The sequence below is a fragment of the Ambystoma mexicanum genome, chromosome 6q (assembly GCF_040938575.1).
Source record: "Ambystoma mexicanum isolate Mex_15411 chromosome 6q, UKY_AmexF1_1, whole genome shotgun sequence".
Taxonomy (NCBI): Eukaryota; Metazoa; Chordata; class Amphibia; order Caudata; family Ambystomatidae; genus Ambystoma; species Ambystoma mexicanum.
This window is the reverse complement of record NC_090937.1, coordinates 153,212,809-153,240,440: the sequence shown is the minus strand read 5'-3', so window position 1 is coordinate 153,240,440 and position 27,632 is coordinate 153,212,809. Positions and strand designations below refer to the sequence as shown.

Sequence of the window (27,632 nt, the reverse complement as noted above, 5' to 3'; positions counted from 1 at the left end):
AAGGATGTACCATCTCTCTACTACGGTTTACCTATATATGAAACCACTGGCTTGGGTTATGAACAACATTAAAACATGTTTTCGATATACGTTAATAAGACCCCGTTAGTGGTCAAAGTGGAGGTGGCCTGGCATATACTCTGCTCTGTGGCTTCCTATTGGATAATCCTAAATGCAAAGAGGCAGCAGAACTAAAATTGAGCTGGAGCTTCTCTCCCTCCAACCGACCTAGTGTCATTCCATTCATAAATGCCTGTGTCCCTCTGATGCTACCTGTAATAAAAGCAAATTAATTTTAAGGTATTTTTGACTAAGAAGTAAGTTTTCATGACATATCAACGTTGTTGTCAAATACTTTTTTCCATAAAGGTGGGAGAGACCATAAAACTTTTGCTGTGCAAAAAAGTGGAGGAACTGATTTTCACAGCCCTTATCGGTCCATGCTGAATTATTGTTATTTACTGTACATGGGGACAGAAAACCTCAAGTTTTAAGTACTTCCAAACAGAGCAGCACTTGTTATTTTTATTTTTGTTCAGCAAGGGACTCTTATTACAGAAGTATTCAAGAGACTTCCAAGGGTGCTTGCCAAGTGGAGAGCCAGGTTTGGACTGCTGATACACGGAGATCAGCACCAACATACCTCTAGCTATCTTCAGGATACAAGTGCTAGTTGTTTTCCATGAAATGGAATTGGCCGGATACAAGCCCACACATTGTCACCATTGCCATATCCTTTACACAAAGAATAGCAGCCCAATGATTTGCTTTGTAATTTCATTCTAGCTGCACCCAACTTCCCACAGACCTCCTGTCCAGTCATGATCGCACAATATTTTGGAAAAGACTGGGTATTTCTTGAAGACTAACTCCCTAGAGTCGGCTGTGCAATTGGCTTACTTCGTCAGCAAGAGGCTTCCCTTGGCTTTTAGATATGTCACTCTTACCCTCTATACCGACATGGATACATGTTAATTAGCTTTCATACTACGCACATTACCACTGTAGTGGTCATAAGTGCTGAAACATGTCCATTTGGGCGAACTGCGACCCCACCCATGGTGTAAGGCAGTCTGTGGTTTGTGGAGTGAAAAAAGAAAAAAGTGGGGGTGGCAAGCAGGAAATGGCAAAGCAGGGAAAGGTCAGAGAACAAAACAAGCAAACATGGGCCACAACTCAAAGTGAAAGACAACATGAGGTAGAATGATATTGACTGCTGGGATGCATGTATATTCGTATGGGTTTTGACCAAAAGAGGTTGTGGAAATATTTAACTGTCTATATTGGAGATTTTATTTGTCTTGTCACAGCACCATGTGGTGTTGCTATTATTTAAAATTGAGTTATGGCCTTGAGATTTGCTTAAGCGTTGCTGTGAGTTGTCAGGGCTTGAAAACCAGATATGCATAATGGTCCCTTATGAGAAGTACTCCGGAAACCTCATAATGTTGAGCCCACTGACAGAGGTGTTGGGCAGAATCACATGCAGTACCCTTTGGGAACACTACACACAATAAAGACTACAAGTGTAAGTACAATTTCACCTTTGGTACAAGCCTGTACTACACAATAATGTGGTAGCAGTGGCTGAGCAACCAGACTTATCTCAAGAGTAAAGTGAGCAGTACAAGAGGTTACACAAAGGGGCTGCAATCACAGTGGTTCAAACAAACACTTACTCAAGGTTTCTTGGTAAAAGAATATATATTTATTTACAGAGTCAGTTGGAAAACATTCCACTAGTAAGAGCAGCTCAATATCACAATCTAATATATTACAATATACAACCAATCCGTTTCTGAACAACTTCAGCTCCCCTGAAGTGGGAGCAAAATGGCACTTCAGTTACTTTAAAAAGGGGTAAAAAGTCAAGGTTAAAAGAATTAAAGCACAAATACTTTCAGAGGTAGGGCAAATAGTTTTAGTTCACTACAACCAGTAATTCAATTAAATAGGCCTGGGCCAAAGTTGATTGTTCAGAGTCTTGGATAGGATAGCACAGTTCTGGTAGTAAACGGTTAAGTCTTTGCCACGGTTTTTAGAAGTAGTTGGTCAGACGAAAAGTTATATGTCGGTTTAGGGAAGGACAAGCCTTCAAAGTTGGGAAAGTTTCACAAACTTTCACCGCAGCAGAAAGGATTTCTTGACCGCACTTGCACAGTACCTTTTTAAATGAAGAAGAGCTGTAGCTGAGGAAGTTGTTCCTGGCAGTTCCTGCAGATCTCTGTTCCTGAGCTTCAGTCGTGGGGACAAGAAGGAGGACGTCAGGAGGTTCCTGCACTGCCCAGGGAAGAGGCCACAAGCTTGGCAAAACATCAGTTCAAGGTGCGAGTGCCTTAAAGACCACAAATTGGTATCCTTCTCACTGGCTATCCGGTTTTCAACAGCACTCTGAAGAAATTTTTACCAGTATAAAGACAGTGTCCTGGTGACTTGCGAGTTGGTTATTCCCACCACACTCAAGGGAAAAAGTTAACCTTGAAGGGCTTCTCTGTCGATGGAGTTTCAGGCAATTCGGACCTGCAGCAGGGCTTCACCGGCGGACCAGGAGTTGCAGCAGTCGTCTTCCTTCAGCTAGTCTTCGGTTCTCTTGTTCAAGTGGTCGACTCTGCTTTCCAAGTCCCAGAGGCCTGCTTTTAAACAGTTTTCCCCCATTTATTCCAGCCTAGCTGTCACTCACCCAGCAGGGTGGCTGTCCTTGTCGGACAGCCAGCCGGCCAATCGCGCCAGAGTGCATTCAGGTCTCCTAGGAGACTTAAGCACAGGGAGTTTCGGGCACCTCCCTGACATCCTGTCCACCCCAGACACTCAGGCGCCAGAGGAGGGCTTAATCACTGAAGCCCGCCAAAGGCCAATGAACAAAGGGAGCAAACCTGGAAGGACCTTTCCTAAAAGAAACGGCGGAAAAAGTAGACCGGATTCTGTTTTTACAGATGGGTCTTGGGCGCCATATTGAAAAGCATGGCTGCCCCGACTTTTAGCTACCAGTGTTCGCGGTCGGGAAAAATCATGGTAGTTTGTTCTAAACCACTGCCACCAGCCATTTCAAGAGGGAAAGGGTAACATTTGACTGTTACATGAGTGTTTAGACTCAGGGGATGCTAGGCAACCCCTCCAGCACTCTATAGGAAGATAGTGTGTGCTGGGTCTGTAAATTTAAAAAGACTAGTAAAGTCAATTTAATTTTACATGCTCTGGGAGACGGTAGTCAGTCCCAGAGAAGGTATTTAAACCTTGGGAAGTCTGAAAGACATCCCTGTGCCACTGCACTGAAGGTGCTGTGTGACACACAAGACAAATATGATGCCTATGGAGTTGTTTTAAAACTCCATATCCAAAGAACATAAAAGTAAAACACATTGAAAATGAAAAGTTCAAAGTCCCAAAATATAGCAAAAGAGCTGGAGGGCTCTAAGGTAGAGGGAATTTAGCACTTAGGTGAGAATTCTCCCTAACAGGTGTCACGGCCAAGAGTTAGCTGTGCGCTGTATCATAGTTGGCTGTGCGCTGTATCATAGTTGTCAGTGAACAATAATACAAATTAATCTCCCTACCCTAAGCCATACTAGGATAACATCCAATGTGGTGGAGATAGTTGCAGCAACAAGAAAAAAGGTCCTCCTGGAGAGGAAGTGTCTTGTCTGGAAATTGCACGATTGCCTCCACGTGAGTTTTGCTAATAGATATGGTATACAATGTCAGAGACCTTGCACTGCCCACTTGAGAATACAAGGTGAACATGTTTACTGTAAAACAGGAGTCTGCAAACAAGATGTTTTTGACTCCGATACATACATATGCATGACCACTTGCATGCTTTATTTGATCTTACCGTATTGTAGGACTTTTCTTAAATCTATACATCGGTTATATATGAACTAGCTGATATAACAGTAAGATTTGTACTTGTGTAGGTTTGATAGATTTGGTACGAAGAATGCAAACACAAGTTGATCTTCCTGTCGTCTTTGCGTTGTCAACACTTGTAAGGCGGAAAGCATGAGTGGTGTTGATACTTTGAATCATAGAGCAAATGAGCGGTTTATTGATAATCGCTGGGTAAACCTACCGAAATGTCTCGAAGAAAAAGTGGCAAATGACTTGATTTTAATGCCTGAGCTGGTGCCCTTAATGTGTTGCACTGTCTGGGCCATTCATGAATTTGGGCAAAGATTACATCAGTATGTTTTGCATAAGCTTGAAGAACTGTTTGCTCTCGCTCATAGTAATGCATTTGCTTGCTTGTAGACTCATCAGATGTGTGAGGGATGCAGCAGTGTGTTCGGAGAATACTACTGTGACATTTGCCACCTGTTTGACAAGGACAAGAAGCAGTATCATTGTGAGAACTGTGGAATATGCAGGTATGGCTAAAGTATTATTTTTGTGAAGAGGATGAATGATTCTCACAATTTTGCAGGGATTTTATATTTGGTTTTATACTTTATATAAAATACCCCTCTGCTACATTGTCCACTTGGTGATGCTGTGACACAGACTAAATATGTACTTCTGAGTTTGCCTATAAAAGGATCCTTCCATTTACCTTTTGTTTCTTGTCCTATTCCCCATGGGCCAATAGATGTTTATAGTTCTACCTCTCAACCACTTTGATATGTTGTTCCCGGAAGGGGGCAGGCTTGGATCACTGCGCTCAGCAATTTTAACAGAACTCAAGTCTGGTGGATGAATGGCACTATTCCCATCCCATGCCTACACACGCACCAGATCCCAACAGCAGTCTCATCTCATGCAGATTAGCAAGGAGCGTGTGGCGGCACCAGTTAGTCTTTTTGTTTTTGCTGTGTCCTCATGTTTCTTGTCTGCGAGTTTGCTCCATAGTAAGTGTTTTCAACACATATGTGCATAGTTTGTGCCTGCAGTTTCAAGGGTTGCACCATTCCCAGTCCTTTAGGGCCCAGAAGTTGTGATTGTAGAGGTGCCTGTTTCTTTCTGAATGTGAGGGAGGTGTGAACCCACCAACCCATTGTCCTCATTCAATCCCACTCCACCTGCCAGAGACACCTTGCAAGGATGCTCGTCTGAGCCTTGGTGCAACCATTTTCCTCTCATTAGAACGGTTTAGGATGCAGACTCCTCTCTGCCCCCTTCGCCCATAGATCCAGTCTACTCTCCAGCTGTGTTGGTCATTAGACTCCTAGAATGCCTACTCAGACATGCCGATCTGCCACCCATCGTTGTTCTACTTTGCGACCTCAAGAATCACTATTCATTTCTTTTACTCTGTTCCTAGTGTGAAAAAAGGCTTGCTCACACTCACATTATCGCCATAGTAGGATTGCTGTCTGGTATGCATATGCTGAGCAGTAACTAGCTGAAAGTACAATTTCTTCCATGTTGATATCCAAGATGTGCTCCCAACCAGTGCGTTTTCATGTTATTTTGACAGATCAGTTATGCAAAAAACTTTTTTCAGCTTAGGTTTTAGTGTCCTATTCTCTGTACTTGAAACTCGTCTTTCTAGCGTACTTGCATTTATGTGACTTCTTTTGTCATTGTTGTAATTGCATAGTTGCCCTATGCCCAATATCAATATTTATAGCAGTGTGTGTCTGTAGGTGTATCATAGTATATTTACAATTAAGAACTAAAGAGAGCCGTACATGTTGGACGTTCTTTTTTGTGCATTTTAGGATTGGACCGAAAGAAGACTTTTTCCACTGTACAAAGTGCAATTTATGCCTAGCTGTATCTCTCCAAGGAAAACACAAGGTATTTATAAGCTTACCCTAAAACCTATGTTTTCACATTGATGACTTTCAGATTCCTCATTTTTCAAAATGTTATCTAAAGTTGCTCAGTTTGGTATTTTAATGATTTTTCCTGATGTGTGTCAGTGATGTTGTTAAGTTGTTGGTTCATCCCTCTTCTTGTATATTGGACAGTTGTTCTGAAGTGTCCTTGGTTTGACTTTCAGACACAGTCATTGTTTTTTTTCCAATTTGTTTAATAAAAGTGTGACGCAGTTTAGAACAAACATTCCACATTTCGCTCATAATTGGTAACTAAAATAAAACATGGCATTTGATATCCATAATCTTTCTCATTAAACTTAAGTATGTTCATTGAATTATCCCTAGCATTGTTTGTATCTTTGAACACAAATTCATGAATGCAATTATTAGAGCGATTAGACGTCTATCTAAACGTCGCCAATAGTCATCAGATATTAGCATTGAATTGTTACGTACACATTTTCCCAGATAATTAAATTCCATGTACTCCAGTTGTGCACATTTTGTCATTTGGTGAGGTATGTTGTCGATAGCTTGTATTATCGACTGCAATGCCTTATGTCGGTTCCAATATAGCTAGTGTGGGCAGTAGGTTTGTTACGGCAGAATTCAATTTTCAACACTTTTGGTTGCATATTTTTGGACTTATGCTTTCCGCCACTTTTTAAGACATTTGCAATTTATTATTGCAGTATACAGCACTTTCAGTGCAGTGTTGCTGGGAACTCTTTGAGTTGCCCTCTTTATTTTCCTTGTTATAACTACTGTTTCCAAGGACAAGGGGATACTCTTTAACCTACTTAACTTTATTTTGTGGAATCGGCACACCCCACATTATGCAGACTATTGAGGAGACACGTTAAGTTAATCCGAGTCGCTGGTGACAGTGAATGTTTTCTACCTATTTTTAGTGAAACTTGGACGCATGCTGCTGCTGCTGCAGCTGAGGCAAGTGACTTATGGGCTACCATTGTACTAAAATGGGGCCTGTCTTCTTTTTTTGCCAACTCGTAATGACTTGTCCTTTCTTGATCCTTCTTATACGTAGCTGGGTGGGGGAGGTCTTCATTGTTCTTTTGTCTTTGGTAGGCTTCCTTGCGAAAGCCCACCAAGGCTCTCTGAGTGCCTGAAAGGACAGGAAGTGGGAGAGGAGACTGAAATGCCCCTGGGCTTTCTCTTCCAGTGTGGCTGCCTGGATCCAGTTCGAACAGGGAGGCTGGCTGACCTTTTGGACAAGCCAGCCCCCAGATTTGCATGTATGACTTGAATAGTGATTAGCTGTTCCAGCCATTTTTCCTGTATAAAGGTGATGGTCCTGGAGCAGCAAGAGAAAGCTGACCCATACAACTAAGAGTCAGAGGAAAGACAAAGTCTGCAGCCACTGCTAAGTGACTGCTGCTGCTCCAACCTCCTCTTCTGATCGACAGGGAATATCCAGACCAAACAACTTTCTCCCCTGGATGGTGGGATCAACTAGTATCGAGACAAGCTGCATTTCGAGCCATCGCTTGAAGATCTGTGACCGTCCTGGGCTTCAATTCTCCAATACCTTTGGACCTCGACCAATCTGCTGTTCGTCGTCTCCTGAAGCATGGTTTCGGCTGGAACTTCGTGGGCATCCTGTACTGAGACGCCTCTCCTTCCAAGTCGGGGACGAGAAACTAAAGTCTGTTGTGCACCAACCGTCGCTGAACCAAAGTCTGTGTCGAGTCCCAACAAGCCAGTATCGTGAAGTACAGCTGGGCGTCCCATCCAAATAAGCTGAACGTCTCCTCCCGCCAAAGGTTCCTCCTTCAGCCTCCAGGCCAAGAATCCGAACAGGAGCTGCTGTCGCCTCATCTGGGGATCCGCCGGTGGCACTTTCTTATTTCTTCAAGAAAATGTACTGTCCCTCACCTAGGTACTTGCCTGGATGCTTGCTGAGTTGAATTAGTCACCCTAAGCTTTCTCAGACACATTGTGGTGGACAACCCAACTATGTTCTCCCATGCCTAAGGACACTAGTCCTTTGATCTAGACACCTTCAGAGGGTCTACCTGACCTCCCTGAACCACCTTTTTACTAAACATTTTACTTACCTGCAACAGAGAAGAACTCTGCTATTTTTGACAACTTTGGCAGCATCTGCCTTCTTTTGTTTTGCCGTCCCCGTCCCAGAGCACTAGTTCCCCAGTGCCTCTTCTGACTCTGAGACGCTTATCCCCAGATAGGGTTGGACTTCTTAAAGTCTAGGCTGCTTAAACATACTCATCAGTATCTGTGTTGGGTTACCAAATGTTGTTCAGAAGAATTGATTGGCTATTCTTGACTACTGACAAGTGTTCATCTGAACTTACTATTGCCTTGAGTAATTCTTAAGTCTTACTGTATAAATGTGAATACGTTTACTTGGGTGTGATTATAATATTGTGTTAGTTGCTGAAGTATTATTAGTAAATAACATATATTTTAGAATATTACAGTGTTTGAGTGTATTCTGGACTATAGTTGTGCTCTGAGTTCTTTATACTTGCCTACAGCCCTTGTCCCTCCTAGACTAAGCATGGCTGCCCTGCCGTGCTACCAAACCTTTTGGGTAATTATGGCCAAATCTAAGAATTGGAACCCTGTACACCTAAGAGTGAGTCTTATCTAGTCCTAAATAGGTGGACATTAGTAAAATTCCCTAACGGTGCCCAATGCCAGGGGTTCCTCCCAGGCTCCCCATTTCTGCCCTAGTGTTATTTTATCACCCTACATTGGTTTTAGCGGGTAATGGTGGAAGCTAATATTTAGTTTTCGCCTCACTAGGGATGCAAGTCGATTTACTGCATTAGTACCGAATGTGCCTTTATGGTAGGGTGAGAAACCTCTCCCTGACAAGTCCCCGGGGATCTGTCATCCAGGTGGCCAGGACACAACCATCGCAATTGGATCCAGTTCCTGGGGGTGGACCAGTAAGGCAGGATCAAATGGGTGGGGGGGGGGTCCTTTGGGAGTGGGACACCGACGGGTGAGACGCGGTATCCCCTTTCTTTTAACACCTTTCCCCCATCCTACCACATAAAAAAATACTGCCCCCACCCCCTTTTCCGACACAAACCCTTTCGCACAACACGAAAGACAACGGACTAACACCAGAGCCATTTACCTGACATGTCACCAACACAAGGGTTAGGCAAAGTCAGGCAATTGACCAGAATCACACACACACCTGATGGCCCTTTCCCTTCCCCACAACGACAAAAGGTGGAGCACGAGAGCACAGGTCGAGCAAGGCAGACCCCGCAACCTGAGAGCTTACTCAGCACGGCAGTTCAAGAAGAGGAGAAAGACAGCGCATATCGAGGGGGTGACGAGGAGAGAAATGATCTTGCCTTTTCCGACCGAGGCCTGTGAAGACTCTGCAGAAGGAATCGTAAGAACAATGGCCAGCGTGTGTTGCAGAAGATGTCAATGGTACATGAGACCCTCCTCCTCTGATAACCAAGCCGGGGAGAGATGCTTGTCTTTGTGGTACAAACCTTGACTCCAAAGAGAAAGAAATCCAAGCGGTTCATCTCAGCCGGTGAGTCGAGGGGAGAGTCGATAAGAGACTGAACTGTGCATAGCTGTCATGATGCCTACCCCCGGAGCACCAGGACAGGCCCAGCACCCCCGGGAGCAGGCATCATGCCCTCGTGTAAAAGCCCAGCGGCCCCTAATAGGGGCTCTTTGGACTTTGTCCTGGCGCCTTTGGCGCCAGGCTCATGTTGGACATCAGTCCTGGCGCCATAGGCACCAGGCTCATAAAAGAGGGTGTTTGGTGCACTTACCTGACGCAGACCATGCTGCATGAAGCCTCAAGCCAAATGAGGCTTAGGAGGGACTATTTTATCAAAGGAACTATTTTACTTGGGTGGGGACCGTGGAAGAATACTTACCTGGAACTTCTTCCAAGGCTATTTAAACCACGCCCGGACTGCCACACGTGCTTCGCGTTGCTCTGCATCTAGCAGCTGAACGCTCACCTTGCCTGCTCCTGCATCTTGCCTCCAGCCACGCCCGCCTCGATCTTGGGATACCTGAAAGGAAGGAAGGGAAGAGAAAAGGTGAAAACCAAGAACTTAATCTAACTTCCTACCTGTGTCTGGAACCATCACGCCAGCGATCCTGAAGATAGACATTCTTTAAAAGCATCGCGCTACTTGTTGCAGCGCCGCGCATCACTCACCTGCCTCGTGGGCTCTTCACTATCCACCGCAACCTTCTGGCATTCCGCCACATCTCTGCACCTGCAGGGGAGAAGAAGAGACAAAAGGTGAGCAGGAGGAACAAATGAGGAAAGCCTGATTTTCCGTCACAAGACTTACCTGGCCATATTTAACGGAACCACTCCTCATTTCGGGTCGGTGCCACTTCTTGGCCTGGTACCGCACCCCGGCCCCTAAGGGGAAAAAAGAAAGACATTACTAGAGGGATTGAAAGGCATTTAAAGGGATCATTTTATCACGAACTCACCTGAGTTTATCTCCGGCAATATCCCTCGAAGCATCACTTCCACTCTGCACCTGAAAATAAGGACAGATCGCAGGTTAAGAAAAGCAAACAAAGAGAAGACTCTACTCTGGAACATTTTAAACTGCATACTTACGGCATTTCGCCTTCCGAAACCAGTGAAGTAACTGGTCAAATACGCGCCCCTGCACCAGAAGCAGGATGGAGAGCTCATCCATTCAAACATTAAGGTGAGCCTTGATTGGGGATTTCGGAGGTGGTCAGAGAAGAGCAAAGGGGAGGTGGGAAGCAATCACAATACTCTCCAGTCAGTTAATCCCCTTTCTCCACCTACAAAAAGATTTTTCTACGGGCCAGACAAGCCAGATTTTGGGGGTCCAGTTCAGTCGGTGTTTCGAATCCTGCGCATCACGCTTGAAGAGGTCACCGCAATCCAGACCAGGTCAGCGCCTCCGTGGGAGCCAGGTGAGCGTTACAGAACGTGAAGCCTTCCTACAAATTCCCACCCAGGCGCTATGGAAACTTCTGAGACTGATATGTTGGCCCAATTACTGGGGGAATTACGGGCCGAAGTACATGCCGCTCCTCAAGAGACTAATGCCCTCAGGAGGGAAATAATCGTATCTAAGGAACGAACTGATGACCTGGCTAGGCAGGTATTGCAAGGTCAAGCTGGGCAAACCCCTCTACCTGGTTCCGGGGAGAATTCTGTTCCTGTGGCTTCAAGTAACCCTGTGCAAATCAATCTACCTGGAAATATGCTGCTGGCCCCACCTGAACGCTTTGCTGGGGGCCCCAAACGGTTCGCCGTATTCATGAATCAATGTCGTTTGCACTTCCTATGCAGACCTGGGGACTTCCCTAATGACCAGACCAAGGTAGCTTTTGTGTTGTCATACCTTAGCGGCTGTGCTGCCGATTGGTCAGTACCTCTGGTTACTCAAGATGACCCAATCCTCCGGGATTTCCAAGGATTTCAAGCAAGCATGCAGAGATTATTTGCTCGACATTCTCAGGGACAAGCTCTGGATGATGAACTTCTATCCCTGCGACAGGGCAACCAAGACCTCCTCTCCTACATAGCAACCTTTAATAGACTAATCGTGGAAACTGGGTGGCCAGAGGTAAAAGAATCACATTATTCTATCGGGGTCTACGCGGAGAACTTAAAGATGTCTTGGCCCAAGTTGTGAATCCGCCCCAAGAATGCACAGAAATTTAGACTTAGTGGTCCAATTGGATCACAGGCTCCAAAACCGAAAAGCAGATCGGTCCAAGTTTGAAACCCGGGTGTTGGTCAAGACCCACGTCACTCCCAAGGGTGCCGATGTCTCCGAGCCTATGCAAATTGGAAGGGTTAGAGGACGTTTAACCCAAAAGGAACGTGAAAGGAGGCAGCAGTTAAAATTATGTCTTTATTGTGGGAACTCTGGACACTTTCTACGAGATTGCCCGGCAAAACCGCCCAAGAAGGTGGTAGGAGCCGCTGATAAAAACCATGAAGACTCTGTTTCGGGAAACGACTCCGCCCGACAAGCGTAGGGGTCTGCTTGCCGAGCTTGAAAACTAACTCTCAGACCTCGCATTTCATTGTGCCAATGGTTCTCGTAGATCCGGAACAGCCTAAGCGGTTGCATGCAATAAAGACATACATCGATAGTGGGGCTATAGGAAACTATGTGGATCGTGAATTGGTCTCTAGGATTAACCTCCCTCTGCGTCCAAAAACCAGCAAAGATGTCATCACCACAGTCGATGGAACTGAAATTGCCTCAGGACCAGTAACACATTCCACTACTGAGGTGACTCTTATTGGTCTGGACGGCCATCGGGAGGCAGTTGTGTTTGACGTAATCAAGGCCCCACAGTTTCAGGTTATTCTTGGAATTCCTTGGTTAGAGACACATAATCCTCGAATTGATTGGCGAGCAAAGAGAATAACCTTCCCGGATTGTGCACAAACCTGCTACCCAGAAAATCTGAAGATTAGTCTAGCATCTGTAACCTCTGTCTCCATGCAACTACCTCCGGAATACCAAGACTTTCAGGACGTCTTCCAAAAGGAACAGGCCAACACGTTACCCCCCCACAGATCGTACGATTGCCAAATCGATCTGGTGCCCGGTGCACAACCCCCTTGTAGCAGGATTTATGCCCTTACTGAACCTGAGAACCGGCATTTGAGACAATATTTAGATCAATACCTAGCCAATGGTTTCATTCGCCCATCAAAGTCCCCGGCATCCTCGGCTTTGTTCTTCGTGCCCAAAAAAGAAGGCGACCTTAGAACTTGTATCGACTACCGCGCATTGAACCAGATAACGGTTAAAAACCGTTACCCTCTGCCTTTGATCCCTGAACTCCTTGACCAGGTGAAGGACGCTTGCGTATACACCAAGTTAGATCTCTGGGGGGCTTATCATCTGGTGCGAGTAAAAGAAGGTGACGAATGGAAAACGGCCTTCCGTACAAAATATGGTTTATTCGAATACCAGGTGATGCCTTTTGGGTTGTGCAACGCGCCTCCTGCCTTCCAATTCTTCATGAACTATGTCCTTCGGGAACTTATCGATGTTTGTGTTGTCGTATATATCAATGACATTCTTGTGTACTCCTCTTCGGAATCTGATCACAGAAAGCATGTCCGGGCCGTCCTTGAGAAATTGCGCCAGCACAAACTGTTTGCTAAGCTGGAAAAGTGTGTTTTCCATACCACCGAGGTGGAGTTTCTTGGATCCATCCTGACACCTAATGGGGTCCGAATGGACTCACAGAAAGTGGAGGCCATCCTCAAATGGCCATCTCCTAGCTCGGTAAAAGGGGTCCAAAGCATGCTTGGTTTTGCCAATTTTTATCGCAGATTTATTCTGGAATTTTCAGGTGTAGTACAACTCATCACTGCACTTTTGCGGAAAAATAAACGTTTCGAATGGACCAAGGAAGCCGAACAGGCCTTTCAGGAATTGAAAGCTAAATTCACGTCTGCAGCTATTTTGAAGCACCCGTGTCCCGATCTCCCATACATTGTCGAAACAGTTTAGCCATGGGAGCTGTCCTGTCTCAGAGAGACCCTGAAACCAACCAACTGTATCCTGTAGCATTTTGGTCCAGAAAGTTCTCACCGCCTGGGGTAAATTATGCAATTACCGATAAGGAATTATTAGCCATTAAGTCCGCCTTTAAGGCTTGGCGGCATTATCTTCTTGGCGCCAGGCACACCATCACCGTGATCACTGATCACCGAAATTTACAATATTTAAAGACTTTAACCACTGAACCGCACTACGCTTCAACTTTGTGCGCTCGTGGGCCCCCTGGACACCCCGATCAGCTCACCTGCTCTCCTCCGGCGACCCCCCCCTTCTTCCGATCTGTCTCCAGCTCATCTGCTCCCCTCCTGGACCTCTGGGCCTCCTGTCCAACCGCCGTCATGACTAAGGGAGCGGGAAAGAAACAGAGTTCGATAAATATGTTCACGAAGGCCCCGTCGGGGGTGGTGTCAGAGACTCTTGAACAGGGACCATCCAACTCATCAACCTTGGACCCCTCTGACTCTCAAAAAATGATGGAATTCATTCGGGAGGGATTCACCACGCTCCACAGTAAACTTGACATGAACGGCACCATATCCTCCATCAAAGCCCACATGGAGAGGACGGACGGCCGGGTGGCTGAGATCGAGACACGAGTGAGCAACACCAAGGATCATCTGGGCTTCCTCAGGGCAGAGGTCTCTGCACTCTCTACCCGAGTTACTGAGGTTGAGAAAAAGAATGAGGACCTCGAGTCACGCTCGAGGCGCAACAGCCTCCACATTATCGGAGTACCCGAAGATGGCATAAGGGAACCTATGGACGACTACATCGAGCGCACCTTACTAACACTGCTTGATTCCCCAAAGCTCTCCCCACAGTTTGCGATCGAGCGAGCCCACCGAGTCCTCACTGCGAAACCCAGGCCTGTCGCGCCTCCCAGACCCATCACAGCCAGAGTGCTAAATTTCCGCGATCGAGATGCCCTCCTCAGGGCGGCAAGAGCCAAGGGTGAACTCCTGCTGGGGGCCGCCAGCATCCATTTATATCCGGACTTTTCAGTGGCGGTTCAGCGGTAGCGTAAAACATTCCTAGCGTTGAAGAGAAGACTACGAGACCTGCAAGTCAAATACTCCGTTATACCCCGCCAAGCTAAGAATCGAGCACTCCAACCAATTGTACTTTTTCACAGTCCCTGAGGAAGCTTCTAGGTTTATTGATGAACACTTTCCCGGCTGACCCTCCTTGTCTTGATTCACCCACTTGTCATTAATGTGCACCCTGGCTGATTACGTACAGTCTGGAGCACCCTCTGGGCCTAGAAATGCGCAAGTAACAACTTGATGTGTGATCTATCTCTCCTCTATGGCGCCCATTCACAACTATAAAGTTCCTTCACCATCTCTTGTTGAAACCAGTTATCTGCCTCACTTGTCTACTGGGGAGGTTCTACCTCCCAACCTCGAATATTTTCTTCCCTCTGTTTTCCTGCCCGGGTTGCGCATGAGGGCAATACTAGGCACAATGTTTATCCTTCAAGTGCCTTACGTTCCGGAGCATTACCGCCAGGCCAGTTCACAGGCCCCCGCGGCGTTGATGCCATTGGTTTTGATTTGGTTGTTGGGGTTTGGGATTGTCATTCCTCTGTTTGGGGGAGGGATGTGGGAGGGAGTGGGTAATGTTGGGTTGTACGTTAAAAAAGGCTTGGTACTCACGAGGAGGGTGGAGCAGGAGGCGATATTGTCCCGTTGCTGGTGCAGGACTATGCAAGCAGTGCACCGATCTTGGGGGTTACCATGTTGTTATCCTGTAATTACTAACAAATATCTCTGATCTGTTGACTGAGGATAGCTTAACACTCATGAGTTGGAATGTGCGGGGCCTGGGAAACCACAAGAAAATGAGACAATTACAGCTTCAGGCCGAACGACATGGGGCCAAAATCCTGTTTCTGCAAGAAACGCACGCTTGCACTGAACACTGCGAAAAGTTTGCCAAAATTTGGGGCCCACAAAGGTACTTTAATAACTACTCCACCCAGAGCCGCGGAGTCATGACCCTAATTCACAGGAGCCTCAAATTTAATTCCATATTCACACAGATTGACCCTCAAGGCAGATATGTGATGCTCCATGGTATCCTGCAGAATATGGAGGTGGTACTGTTAAATATCTATGGCCCCAATGTCGACGACCCAGAGTTTTACTTACATCTCACGTCCCTCCTTAACAGCTTCCCGCTAATTCCAATCCTATGGGGAGGTGATTTCAACACAATATACGACGTATACCTAGATAGATCCGGTTCCAGAACCCACCAACTCTCCAAAGCAGCCTACATGACACTGTCCTCTCTTCCCCATCTTTCCCTGGTTGATGTATGGCGACTCCTCTACCCCGACTCTCGTTCTTACTCCTTCTACTCCTCTGTACACGACTCGTACTCCTGAATGGATAGATGGCTAGTATCCGACATACTTATAAGAAATGTTTCCCGCCTAATGATCCTTCCCAGAACCCTCTCTGACCATTCCCCAGTGACCATTACCCTCAGCTGGGGCCCAGATCGCGACTGGGTCAGACACTGGAGAATGAAACCCCAATCTCTCCTCGACCCAGTCTTCAGCTCCGAGCTCGAGACTGCCATCGAGGAGTTTTTCAAGATCGACACCAATACGGTGTCCTCGCAGGCCACCCTCTGGGAATCTTTCAAGGCATACATTAGAGGTATCGCTTTATCCAAAGAAAACGGCATCCTTAAAACAATCCGTACAGACATCGCTCGTTACACCAAACTCCGGAACTCCTGGCATCAATCGGTGCAGAACTTGACACATTCTGCTCTTTAGCAGACCGTGAACTGCGGTTCCTGGACAACCCGGGCCTTGCGGGGAAGTACGACGAGGGCGAATGCCCAAGCCGCTTTCTGGCCAGGCTTCTCCGCTGAGAGTTCGGTACCCCACCCATCCCCGGCGTGGAGAGACCCGATGGCTCCCTGGCCACGACACCACAAGAAATAGATCCAGAATTTTAATCCTTTTACGGGTCCTTGTATACCAACGCAGACAGCGTTTCGACATCAGAGATTGATTCATTCCTGGATAATGTCTCCCTCTCGTTCCTCTCCCCTGAAACTATTGGCTCCCTCGAGAACCCATTCACCCTCGAAGAACTTTCTAACGCAATAGACTCGCTCTCATCGGGAAAATTCCCTGGTTCAGACGGCATCCCTGTCGAATTTTACAAACACTTCAAATCCCTCCTCCTTCCTCGCTTGATGACCCTTTGGGAGGAATCGGTAGAGGCGGGCCAGCTCCCCCATCGCTTGGCGAAGCCACGATAACCGTCTTGCTGAAACCCGGTAAGCGCCCACACAATGCGGCTCCTACCGCCCACTCTCCCTTATCAACAGCGATGTTAAAATTTAGCCAAACTTCTAGCCCTACGCCTTGTCCCCTACATGCCACACATCATTCATCCAGATTAAGCAGGATTTATCCCGGGACGCTCTACCTCTCTGAACCTGAGATGCCTCTTTAACATTATTAGCAGGATTAATCCAAATGCCCACGCAGTAGCCACGACACTTAATTTGCAGAAAGCTTTCGACTCTGTCTCGTGGAAGTATCTCTGGCGGGTTCTTGAAAAATGTAAATTCGGCCCCTGTTTCCTGTCCTGGGCCAAGCTGCTGTACTCTCGCCCAGTATCTAGGGTCCGCACTGAAGACCGATGCTCCCCTCTCTTTCAAATAGTTAGGGGAACGAGGCAGGGCTGCCCCTTCTCTCCTCTAGTCTTCGCCATTGCTATGGAACCATATGCAGACATGCTCCGCCAATCCCACGCACACAGGGGCCTACGTACTGCTGGTCAGTCAGACATAGTGTCCCTATATGCGGATGATGCCCTTCTTTTCATTTGTTCTCCTGATACCAACTTGGCTCAGATACTGGAAGATACCATCCTTTTTGGGCATATTTCCGGCCTCAAAGTGAATTGCTCTAAATCAACCTTATTTCTGCTCACTGCCTGCACACGCCCCCCTCCCGACACCCTAGGATTCACATGGACCCAATCAAAGTTCACCTACCTAGACATAGTGGTTTCCCGTCACGGCGAACAGGTGTTCAAGGAGAACTACCAAAAATACCTTACAAGCCTTACCACTGGGCTGGGGCAAACTCCTGATCTCACTTGCAGGCAGGATAGGAGTGTTGAAGATGGTGGTCCTACCCCAGCTTCTTTACAGGTTCACCAACATCGGTCAATGGCCGGGCGACGGGTTCTTCCTGGCGTTGACTCGTATCCTCAACTCTTTTCTTTGGCACTCTGGTGCGGTCCGGCTTAAACTCAAAACCTTGGCCACCCCAATGGAGGTTGGCGGCTTCGTTGCACCAGATTTCCTCAAGTACTGGCTAGTTGCACAACTCCAATACACATCATACTGGTTCAACGCATCTGACCACCCGCCCCACGTCAGACTCGAGAGGCTGTCGGTCAGCGACCACGATATCCGCTCCCTGATTGTTGCACCCACACCGGGGACATCGGGGTCTCTCGACCCAGTTACCTGTATGTTATTGGCCCTACCAAAGACTTGGAAACTACTAGGAAACGCCCACCCGTTTCATGGCAACCTACCTCTTTGGAACTTCCTCCCGGGAGTCCCACACGTACCTCTCCTTATTGTTCGCCGATGGGCAGAGGCCGGTTTCGAACTGCTCCGCAATGTCTTTGAACAGGGCAACTTCATTGAGTGGCCTGACCTCCCATTGTCCCTGAGGCGGAGACCATTTGTCTGGCTCCAGTACTCTTCCTTCCGGAACACCCTTAAACACAAATACCCCAGCTTTCCGGCAATACCACCAGACGAGCTCATAGTCACGGAGTTAACCTCTCCCTTCCCCATGAGGGGCAAATTTTCCAGACTCTATACCCTAGCGCAGTCCAGCTCTACCCCGCCACTTACCAAACTAAGGCAAGCTTGGGAGGACGACCTCTACACCCCGAAAAGACTGCACCATATTTCAAACAACCTCTCCCCTGGCTGCCCTAGGTGCGGCTGTGATGGCGCTGATTATATCAACATGCTCTGGTCCTGCCCGCGTCTCACCCGATACTGGAGTGCAGTATGCTCAACCATGTCAGATATTCTCGAAGTCCCTGTCACACCGTCTCCAATGAGATGTCTCTTTCACGAATTCCCAGAACTCCGCCAAGACTCCAAAAAACTAGCTGGACTCTGCATGCTACTCGCAGTACGCTCTATACTACTCTGCTGGCTTCGGCCTATCACACCTACCCACGCACAATGGCTCAGGGCGGTCACATGGGCCTCGGACACCAAATAATCCTGGGCCGTACAACAGCCAGCCCACTCAAGACCCAGAGACTTTTGGTCGAAGTTTCGGTCATACATGTCTTCTACCGACACTCCTTCTAACATTACATCGCCGGCCCTCTCCCTCCACCACTCCCCCCGCCACCTGAATAGCTCCTCCCATGCCCCGTACTCACCTCTGTTGTACTCCAGAAGTGTACATACTGGTTTCGTGTCTACATTATGTCTGTATCACTTGCACTGCTCTGATTGTAATTGCCTTGTATGCTACTCGCCTGTTCTTGTGTTGCCAAGCCAAATAAATAAAACATTTTAAAAAAGGAAGGGAGAAGAACCCACCATCTATCCCGACCTAGCCTTCGCCCAAGCAATTCCAAAAGAAGAGGGCTTGGAGAAGGGGAGTGTTTTTTTTTTTTCTTTCTAAAACAAGGGTTGCTTTACAGAAAAGAAACCTCCCCAGAAGGTGTGGTAAAAACACAATTGGTAATGCACAAAAGCCACTAAAAGGTTGTACTGGAAATCACGCATTCCCGTCTTACTGGGGGGCATTTAGGATCTAAAACCCAGTTGCATATTAGTGGAAAGTTTTACTGGCCAGGTTTCCACGCCAATGTAAAAACCTTCATCCAGACACGTGAAATATGTCAAAAGACCAGCATGCACATCCCATCACCTGCCCCTTTTGAACCCATTCCCGGTCGTAAAAATCCCCTTTTCAAGAATTGGTATGGACATAATTGGACCGTTTGAAACATCCAGAATAGGCAATAAATATGTCCTTGTGATCGTGGATTATGCAACCTGATATCCTGAGGCATTTTCAGTGTGAAATAATACCACCCATCAGATCCTCTTCCACCATATTTGTCCAGGGTTGGCTTTCCCAAGGAAATTCTAACAGACCAGGGCTCAAATTTTATGTGCAAGCTTATGGCCGAAGTCAAAGAGCTACTCCACATTACTACCTTGCGAACTTCTATGTACCATCCACAAACTGATGGCTTGGTAAAAAGATTCAATAAAACCCTAAAACTAATTCTACGGAAACTAGTAGACAAGGACAGGAAAGACTGGGACCGAATTATCCCATGGGCACTATATGCCTTAAGGCCCTCACAAGACAATTACAACAAAGAACAGAAAGCCATTTACAAAGTGAAGAGTCTGAGTCAATCTGGGTGCATAGATACCTAAAATGGACCTAGGTCAAAGAGATCTGTCTTTAGTTGTTTTTTAAATAGAGCGGTTGACTCAAAACACTTGTGGGCAGAGGGAAGCTGATTCCAGAGATTCAGGGCTCAGGCATGGAAGCCTGAGCTGCCAATCCTCTTCAGCAGGACTCGTGGTTGCTGTAAGAGAGTGTCTTTGTTGGAGCGGAGAGTATGCTGAAAGGGAACTCTGGAGATGCTGGCTGAAAGATAGTTTGGTGCTTTATCGGTCAGGCAGTTATGGTCTAGCATGGTGCCTTTAAATCAAATTCTTTGACTAACAGGCAACCAATGTAGTCTTCTGCTGGCCTTCGTGACATGGGTGTGTCAGCCAAGGCCACAAACAGCCGGAACTGCTCCATTCTGGATCATTTGTAGACTGTTTACATTTGCCTGAGAGGATCCAATGAGCAGACTATTGCAATAATCTAATTTAGAATGAATGATAGCAGCAGCGATCATAGCCCTCTTGGTTTCGGAAAGGTATGGGAGAATTTGTCACAGCAAGTGAATGTAATAGAACCACAAGGATTTAAGGTTTAGGACATGTTTCTTAAATAAAAGATGGAAGTTAAAATAGACCCTCAATGTTTTGACATAATCAGAAACCTTGATAGTATTTCCTGCAATAGAGAAGCTACTATAAAATGGGCCAAGATGATTAAGGTTTGTCAGTGTGCTTGGGATGAGCAATTCGATTTAATTACTGGCCATCCAAGATTGTATAGCATTGAAGATTGCATTAACCATTTCAAGATCTTTACTAAAAAGGCTTCATAGTTCGATCACAATCTGGGTGTCATCTGCATAGTTTGCTAAAAGTACGCCCAAGTGAGGATAGAAGGTCACATAATGGATTTATGTAAATGTTAAAGCGCAGCGGCGAGAGGCAGGATCCCTACGGGACCCCACAAGTCGGAACTGCGTTTTAGGATTTCTGCATTATCCTTAGTTACAAAGGCAGTTTGGGGGGTCAAGAAACGATCTGAGCCAGTTTGCCGCAGGGTCGGAGCACCTATTCACCTTGACCAGTCTATCAGCCAGGATGGCATGATCAACCAGATCAAAGGCGCCCGAAAGGTCTAAAAGAAGTACCAATGCATGGCCGCCTTTATCAAATGATTAAGCTTCCACAGGATTCTCTCACTTTGATTTGCTCTATGGAAGAGAGCCGAGAGATGTCCTGGACATGCTCCGGGAAACCTGGGAAGAACGAGAGGAGGCACCTAGTCCCATCTCGCAAACTGCCACCCGAATGCGAGAACATATGATGTTGGTTCGAGACCTAGTTTGTACTCCTATGGAAACAACTCAGAGCCAACAAAAGACCACTTATGACAAGAAAGTGAATTTAAGATCATTCTCCATAGGACAGAAAGTACTGGTCCTTTTACCAACCTCAAGAGAACAAGCATGGCACAGACCTTATGAGATAGAACGAACTGGAACTTGTACTTAGAGTAGCCCAACCAGACAGAAAATCCAATTATATGACGTAAATCTCTTGAAAGAGTGGAAAGAGAACATGTCAGCCACCCATGCCAGAACTAGCATGTCGGGTTCCAGAAGAGATAGATAACTTTGACTTAATTCCTTCTGAGTTATCTACCCAACACCAAAAAGATCTAAAGGATGTAGTGATTTCCTTTTCCGATGTATTCTCCGAATTACCAGGAAGAAAAAAAAGGTACATACCAGTATATTAAAACACCTAAAGGTAAAGTGGTGCACTTAAAACTATATAGGCTCCTAGAAGCCCGTAAACAGATAGTGATTGAGGGAGTCAAAAAAATGTTGAAAGCCAATATTATTGAGCTCTCCTCAAGTCCATGGTCCTCTCCTATCGTGTTGGTCACAAAACCTGACCGTTCTGGAGATTCTGCATATATTTCTGTCAAGTTAATGCCAAATCGGACTTCGATGCTTATCCCATGCCACACATCGATGATCTAATTGATAAACTCGGAGCAGCCACCTTTCTATCTACCCTAGATTTAACCAAAGGGTACTGGCAAGTTCCCATATATGGGTCAGATAAGGAAAAGACTGCATTTTCAATGCCTCTAGGATTATTCCAATGTAAAGTCCTTCCTTTCGGCCTACACAGTGCGCCAGCCACTTTCCAACGCCTTATGGAGGAACTCCTACAGCCCTATTCTGATTTCTGTGGAGCTTAAATTGATGATATTGCCATTTATAGGAAGACTTGGGAAGACCATCTCTTCGATCTTTATACCATCATGAAAGTCCATAGAAACGCTGGCCTAACTGCTAATCCAGCTAAGTGCACATTGGCCCAATCAGCCGTAAAATATCTGGGCTTCTTCGTAGGGAATGGGAATGTACGGCTCCAACATGAGAAGGTAAGCCATCTTAGATACACCAACTCCCAAGACCAAAAGAGATCTTAGAGCTTTTCTCGGGTTAATAGAATACTACTGTAGGCTTATCCCGAACTTTTCGGACAAAACAGCCCGGCTGACAGATAAACGTAAGAATGCCAAACCCCAGAACCTTCATTGGAATGATTAGGATGAGATATGTTATAACACCTTGAAGCAGACTGTGTCAGAACCCAATCCTGAAGGTAGTCGACTTCTCGAAGGAGTTTGTCTTACAGACAAATGCCTCCCTTATGTGGTTAGGAGCCGTCCTGTCCCAGGTTTGCAAAGGATTGGAACATCACATATTGTTCATCCGCTGCAAGCTGTTCCCACGTGAACATAATTACTCTGTGTTGGAACAGGAGGCCCTGGCCATCAAGTGGGCCATTATCCATCTTGGGTACTAGCTATTGCGATGAAAGTTCAGATTTGTTACCGACCACTCACCCATAGTTTGGATTAGCCAACGCAAAGATTCTAACCCTCAGGTCATGCGATGGTTTCTAGACTTACAACCCTATTGTTCCACTGTTAAACACCAAAAAGGAAAAGACCAGGGAAATGTAGATTTTCTTTCCCAGTTCCCCAGTGAAACAAATGTGGCCATATTGCATGGAGGAAGGCTATGTGAGAAACCTGAAGGTGTCTCCCTGACTAGTTCCTGGAGGTTCTGTCATCCAGGTGGCCAGTACACGGCCATCGCTATTGTTTGTTAGTTTATTTTATATATACAGCGCGCCTGACCCAGAGGTATCTGGGCGCTTTTAGTAAATGGTTACATGTACAGACAAACAGTTTGGCAGAAGATTAAGTACATACATCCTTGGGAAAAAAAAGAAAAAAGGCCTGAATACAGACAGGTAACAGGTATGTTACGAATGTGGAGTGGAGCTAAATACGGTGGATAGCAGTTATAGTAGGAGTTGTGTGGTGTGACAAAGGTAGATTGGGTGCATGGTAGGGAAGATAGACAGTAGTGAAGAAGTTGCAGTAAGAGGAGCGGTAAGTGTGTTCAGTCTAGGGGGTGGCTAGTGGTTGGACTAGATAGAGGTCACTTTAGGAGCTTGGGAGAAGTTAGTTCTTGCAGAGTATCCAGGAGATAACACTTCTCCTGAAATTGTCGAATACTTGTATGGCCCTGATGTCAGATGGGAGGGAGTTCCATAGTTGGGAGGCCAGCACTGGAAAACTAGATCCACCAGATCTTTTTAGATTGTACCTTGGGACCGTCAGGCAAGAGGTGTCGGTGGATCTGGTAATACGTGTGGAAGATCTATGGGTGAATTTTTCAGTGAGGTAGGGGTGGGGGGGCTGTATAGTTGAGCGCATTGAAAGCGAGACATAAGGTTTTGAGTTCGATTATTTTTAATTTATAGAAAGCCATTTGTGTTGTTTCCTTGTTGCTGAGATATGTTAATTTCTGGGTATGTTTAAGACAGCTCTGAGTGCATTGTTCTGCTGAGTCTGAAGTTTGTTTATTACTGTTTTGTTGGCACCTAAGTAAAGCCCATTACAATTTGGAGCCTATAAGAGCTCTGGCTAATGTGAGGCAGCTTTCTGAAGACAGCATAGGTCTACGAGCTCTTATCAGTTTGCCTGTGTAGGTAGTGGCGGAGGCGGTCATATTTACTTGTTTGCTAAGGTTGGAAGTGGCATCGAAGTAGAAGCAAGTGCCTGTCTGTTAGGCCCTCGGTTCCTAGTATCACATGCCTCTCTGGGCTTTGTGTGTATGAGGTCTCCCACCCACTCGAGTAGCCTGAGGTGGAATGTGTGAGGAGCTGTGCGGCAGGCCGTGTTTGGGCCCAGACCGGCTCCTGTCGTGCCTGCACCGATGATCATAGACTCGCATAGCACCCACGTTCATTGGGGGTGAGTTTTTTTTTTTCTGTGGCCGATGGAAAGGAGGGTAGGAGGGTGATGCTCCCTTTTCAAAACAAAAGGAGAGTCGGCCCAACACTCTTTGCCTTAATCATATGTGAAAGTAATGTAAACAGGTTGCATCCTCTCCCCACTTTGTCTCTCGGGGCGGTACCGCCGGCGAGTGTACCATTTGAGGTGTTGGTTTGCATTATTTGGCAATTGCGAACATACCCTCTAAGGGGCAGGATTTAAGACTCTGCCTCATCCTGGTGTTGGAGGGGGGAGACTAGAGAAAACTAAGAGCAAGAGAGAATAGGAAAATAAAAGAAACCCTGAGACGCCTTGCAAGAGTACTCCACCTGTGTGTCAGCTCCAGTGGGCCTCCGCGGCCCTGAGGGCGTCAGGGTTTGTGGAAGTGGGCACATTACGTACCTCATTTAACTGGAGGGTAGACCTCTGGAGAGTTGGATGGACGGCCAGAGGTTCGGGCCACAGGCGCACCGTCCGGATCAGGCACGCTGTGTGTGTTTGAGTAAGGAAGGGACGCTGAGGAGGCGCAAAGGAAAGTCTTGCGCATAGTGTAACTATATTGCCGCCTTTTTCGGAAGACTTTCGGCCAATGGTGGTCTCGGGGAGGGGGTTGTGGAGGGGGTGGGGGGCGGGTGTGTGCGTCTGTGTGTGTGTGTGTATGTGTGTGTGTTATTTGTCCCGTATTAACCGAGTACTGTCCGTGATAGACTACAGCTACCGTTAGAGTAGGGTAGTGCTAGAGAGAATCAAACCATTCTCCAAAGTAAAGCAACCTAAGGGAAATCACTTGGATGCGCAGCGGTGCTAGTTCTGAAATCCCAGAGCTGTGTCCTCCAGTCATCAAAGGTAAAGGAGTGGCTACGTTCCTAGAGGTCAAGGAACTCAGGTGGCCTAGCCCAGTTATTTATCTATGTCTGAGTGGCGGTATTGAGGGAATTTAATTATTTATTTAACAAAAGTGAATGGCCTTTTTCCCCGGTGCCCCACTTGATGCTATTTAATTATTAATTTAACAAATGTGAATGGACTTGTTTCCAGGGTGCCCCAAGTGAAGCTATAGTATTATTGAATTAACAAATGTGAATTTATTTAGCACAAGAGGTAAAGTAAGGACGACCTGTACTTATTCACTTTTTGTATATACTTATCGAGACCGCCTCAGGTAGGGGCATACAGGTGTTATATTACTTGTGTATACTGTGTTTTTGGTTTTATATATTCCGTTTCATAAAGAAGGCTGTCCAGCTCGTCAAATGAAATATGGCCGTGACTGTTCTTTCACTATGTGTACTCTAATTACTGTTAGCCGCCAGGGCTGACCTGCTCATAGGAGGAGGCCAAACCTAACACTGGGCAGCCCGCCCATTATTGAGGTCTGCCATAAGCCCTCTGTGAGAGTCCGTCCATCATCCCCCTGGGTTTTCTCATTCGCACATGTGTGCGGTAAGGTGCAAGTATCCCATGTTCAGGACTCCTATAGGTTGCTACTCACCCCGTCTTTCAGAATCATAGGGAGAAACATCTTACACTCCTATTCCCAAACGTTTGTTTCAAAATGGGTGATTTTGCCATGACAAAGTTAGACTAATTTAGTTCACAGGCAGTAGATGCCATGAAAAACAATCACATCTTAATTTTTCGCAAAATATGTTCAACTACTCATTGAGGCCATTAGGGAAAACTGTGTCTAACCTATCGATCCAGTAGGCTTCACGCTGTTCTAGCTTTTTGTTAGCATTGATTCTTAGGTCTGTGGTTTTCACAATTTCAAGAATCTGAAATCTGATTTGTGAGAGTTGATGTCTATATTGCTTGAAATTTCTAAATACCTCTGATTGTTGGTTACAAGTTCTAATATTCGACTTGTGCTCATTCCACCTTATACAGGCTCTGCTGCTGGTGTGGCCTACATAGAGCTGGCCACATGGGCAGTTTATAGAATATATCACATTATGTGTGCCGCATGTAGAGTAAAATCTCTGCTTAATCTCCTCCCCTGTTCTGGGATGTGTTTCAGAATCCCCTTTAATCACATTGTTGCAGTTATTGCCCGATAGAAATGGAAAAGTGTCTATGCTCCTAGGTTTCTGTGTATTGAGTCTCTTAGGGTGTGTTTTCACCCGTAAATTCCTTAAATTACGGCTCCTTTGAAATTGAAAGATAGTTTTTTTCTACAAATAGATATTGTTTTTTATCGCCGCTTAATAAGGTGTCACGACCCACATCCAGAAACCCCCTGGTAAGCCCATGGGCCAGGAGGGGTCTTGGCTCTGGTCTCCAACAAACTTAGGCATCCTTTGCCTAGGCACTCTTGGGGCCAGTCCTGGCGCCTTTGGCGCCAGGCTCATACTTAAAGACTTGTGTTTAGGGAACTACTTTATTTCAAGTGCCAGCCAACATGGAGGCATCCACATAGCTTGGCTCCTTGGAACCAAGCTATGCGGTATAGTGTTTTGGGTGTGGTAGCCTAGGAACTACTTTACCTGGACTACTTTCTTGAAGCTATTGAAACCACACCCGACTTTGATAACACGCTTTGCGTTACTTTGCAATCCTGCAACGTGACGCTCATCGTGTTCAGCTTTACCCACGAACCTCTGAAGAACAGCATCTGTAAAGAGACGAGAGGACATAGTTAGCAGCAGCGGCTTACCTGTAATTTTCATCGTTAGCTGCCCACAGCTCCTGCGAACAGCATCCTAGGATCAGTACGTCTCCCGGACCGACGGATCTGCAAAAAAGGAAGAAACAAGACATTAGACACTTTTACAACATAATGAATTGTGCGAGAAGTTTACCTCGCAAGTCGCCCCTCGACCAGCATTCCCTTGGGATTTCATACACCGGGTGAGCCCCGCGATCTATGGGAAAGAAAAGACAACAGATTAGCAAAGGCAAGGAATCATAGCGCTGCGCATAGCGCCTACCTACCGCATCATAGCGCTCTTTATACGCCATCATTTACCAGCGAGACCCAATTCAGCCAATGCATCATATTGGACTTCCGCCCACCTAAGGAAGAGAAAGAGACATTTATTAAACCAAGAAAGGCATGCAAGAGTAACAACAATATACAACAGCAATAAGACCTACCTGAAAGACTCAAAGCGGGCCGGCATCAGTGAAGTAACTAGATCGCATTCGCCCACAAAGGACAACGCGCCCCAGCCAAGACGGCAGGACGGAGAGCACACCTGAATTAACAACAAGGTGAGGAGAGGTCCAGAGGGGCTGCGGGCATACGGGGTGGTGGGGGGCTGCTTATCCCAGTTGCCCAGTCTTGAACATTGCCCACCTGTATTCCAGGCAGAACTTCCCCGCTGGTCGCACCTGGGAACCGCAGAGAAGGATACCAGAGTCCCTACGGCTGGGTGGCGGCCCCGTGGATACCAGGTGAGCGTAACATAAGGGCCATTGTCTTAATCTGGTTCAAGTTTTGTGGACTGGATTCTGTACTTACTGACACATTCCAGTGTTTTCTCCTCCAAATTAGAAGCAGTCTCAGGTACCAGTTGGGATGAACGTTTCTAAGTCTCTACTCTGTTCCTT

General features: G+C 46.4%; 1 protein-coding gene across 2 annotated transcripts in view; it reads left to right on the top strand.

The window, feature by feature from the left end:
• Positions 1-27,632, top strand: part of RCHY1 (ring finger and CHY zinc finger domain containing 1) — a 269,821-nt gene that overhangs the window by 124,398 nt on the left and 117,791 nt on the right. For both annotated transcript variants that reach the window (XR_011282170.1, XM_069630570.1), the window contains exons 3-4: positions 4,249-4,364; positions 5,655-5,733. Coding sequence is in view for 1 of the 2 variants with exons in the window: in XM_069630570.1 (XP_069486671.1) it covers positions 4,249-4,364; positions 5,655-5,733 (195 nt within the window). In the remaining variant the exon portion in view is untranslated. The remainder of the gene's footprint in view (positions 1-4,248; positions 4,365-5,654; positions 5,734-27,632) is intronic.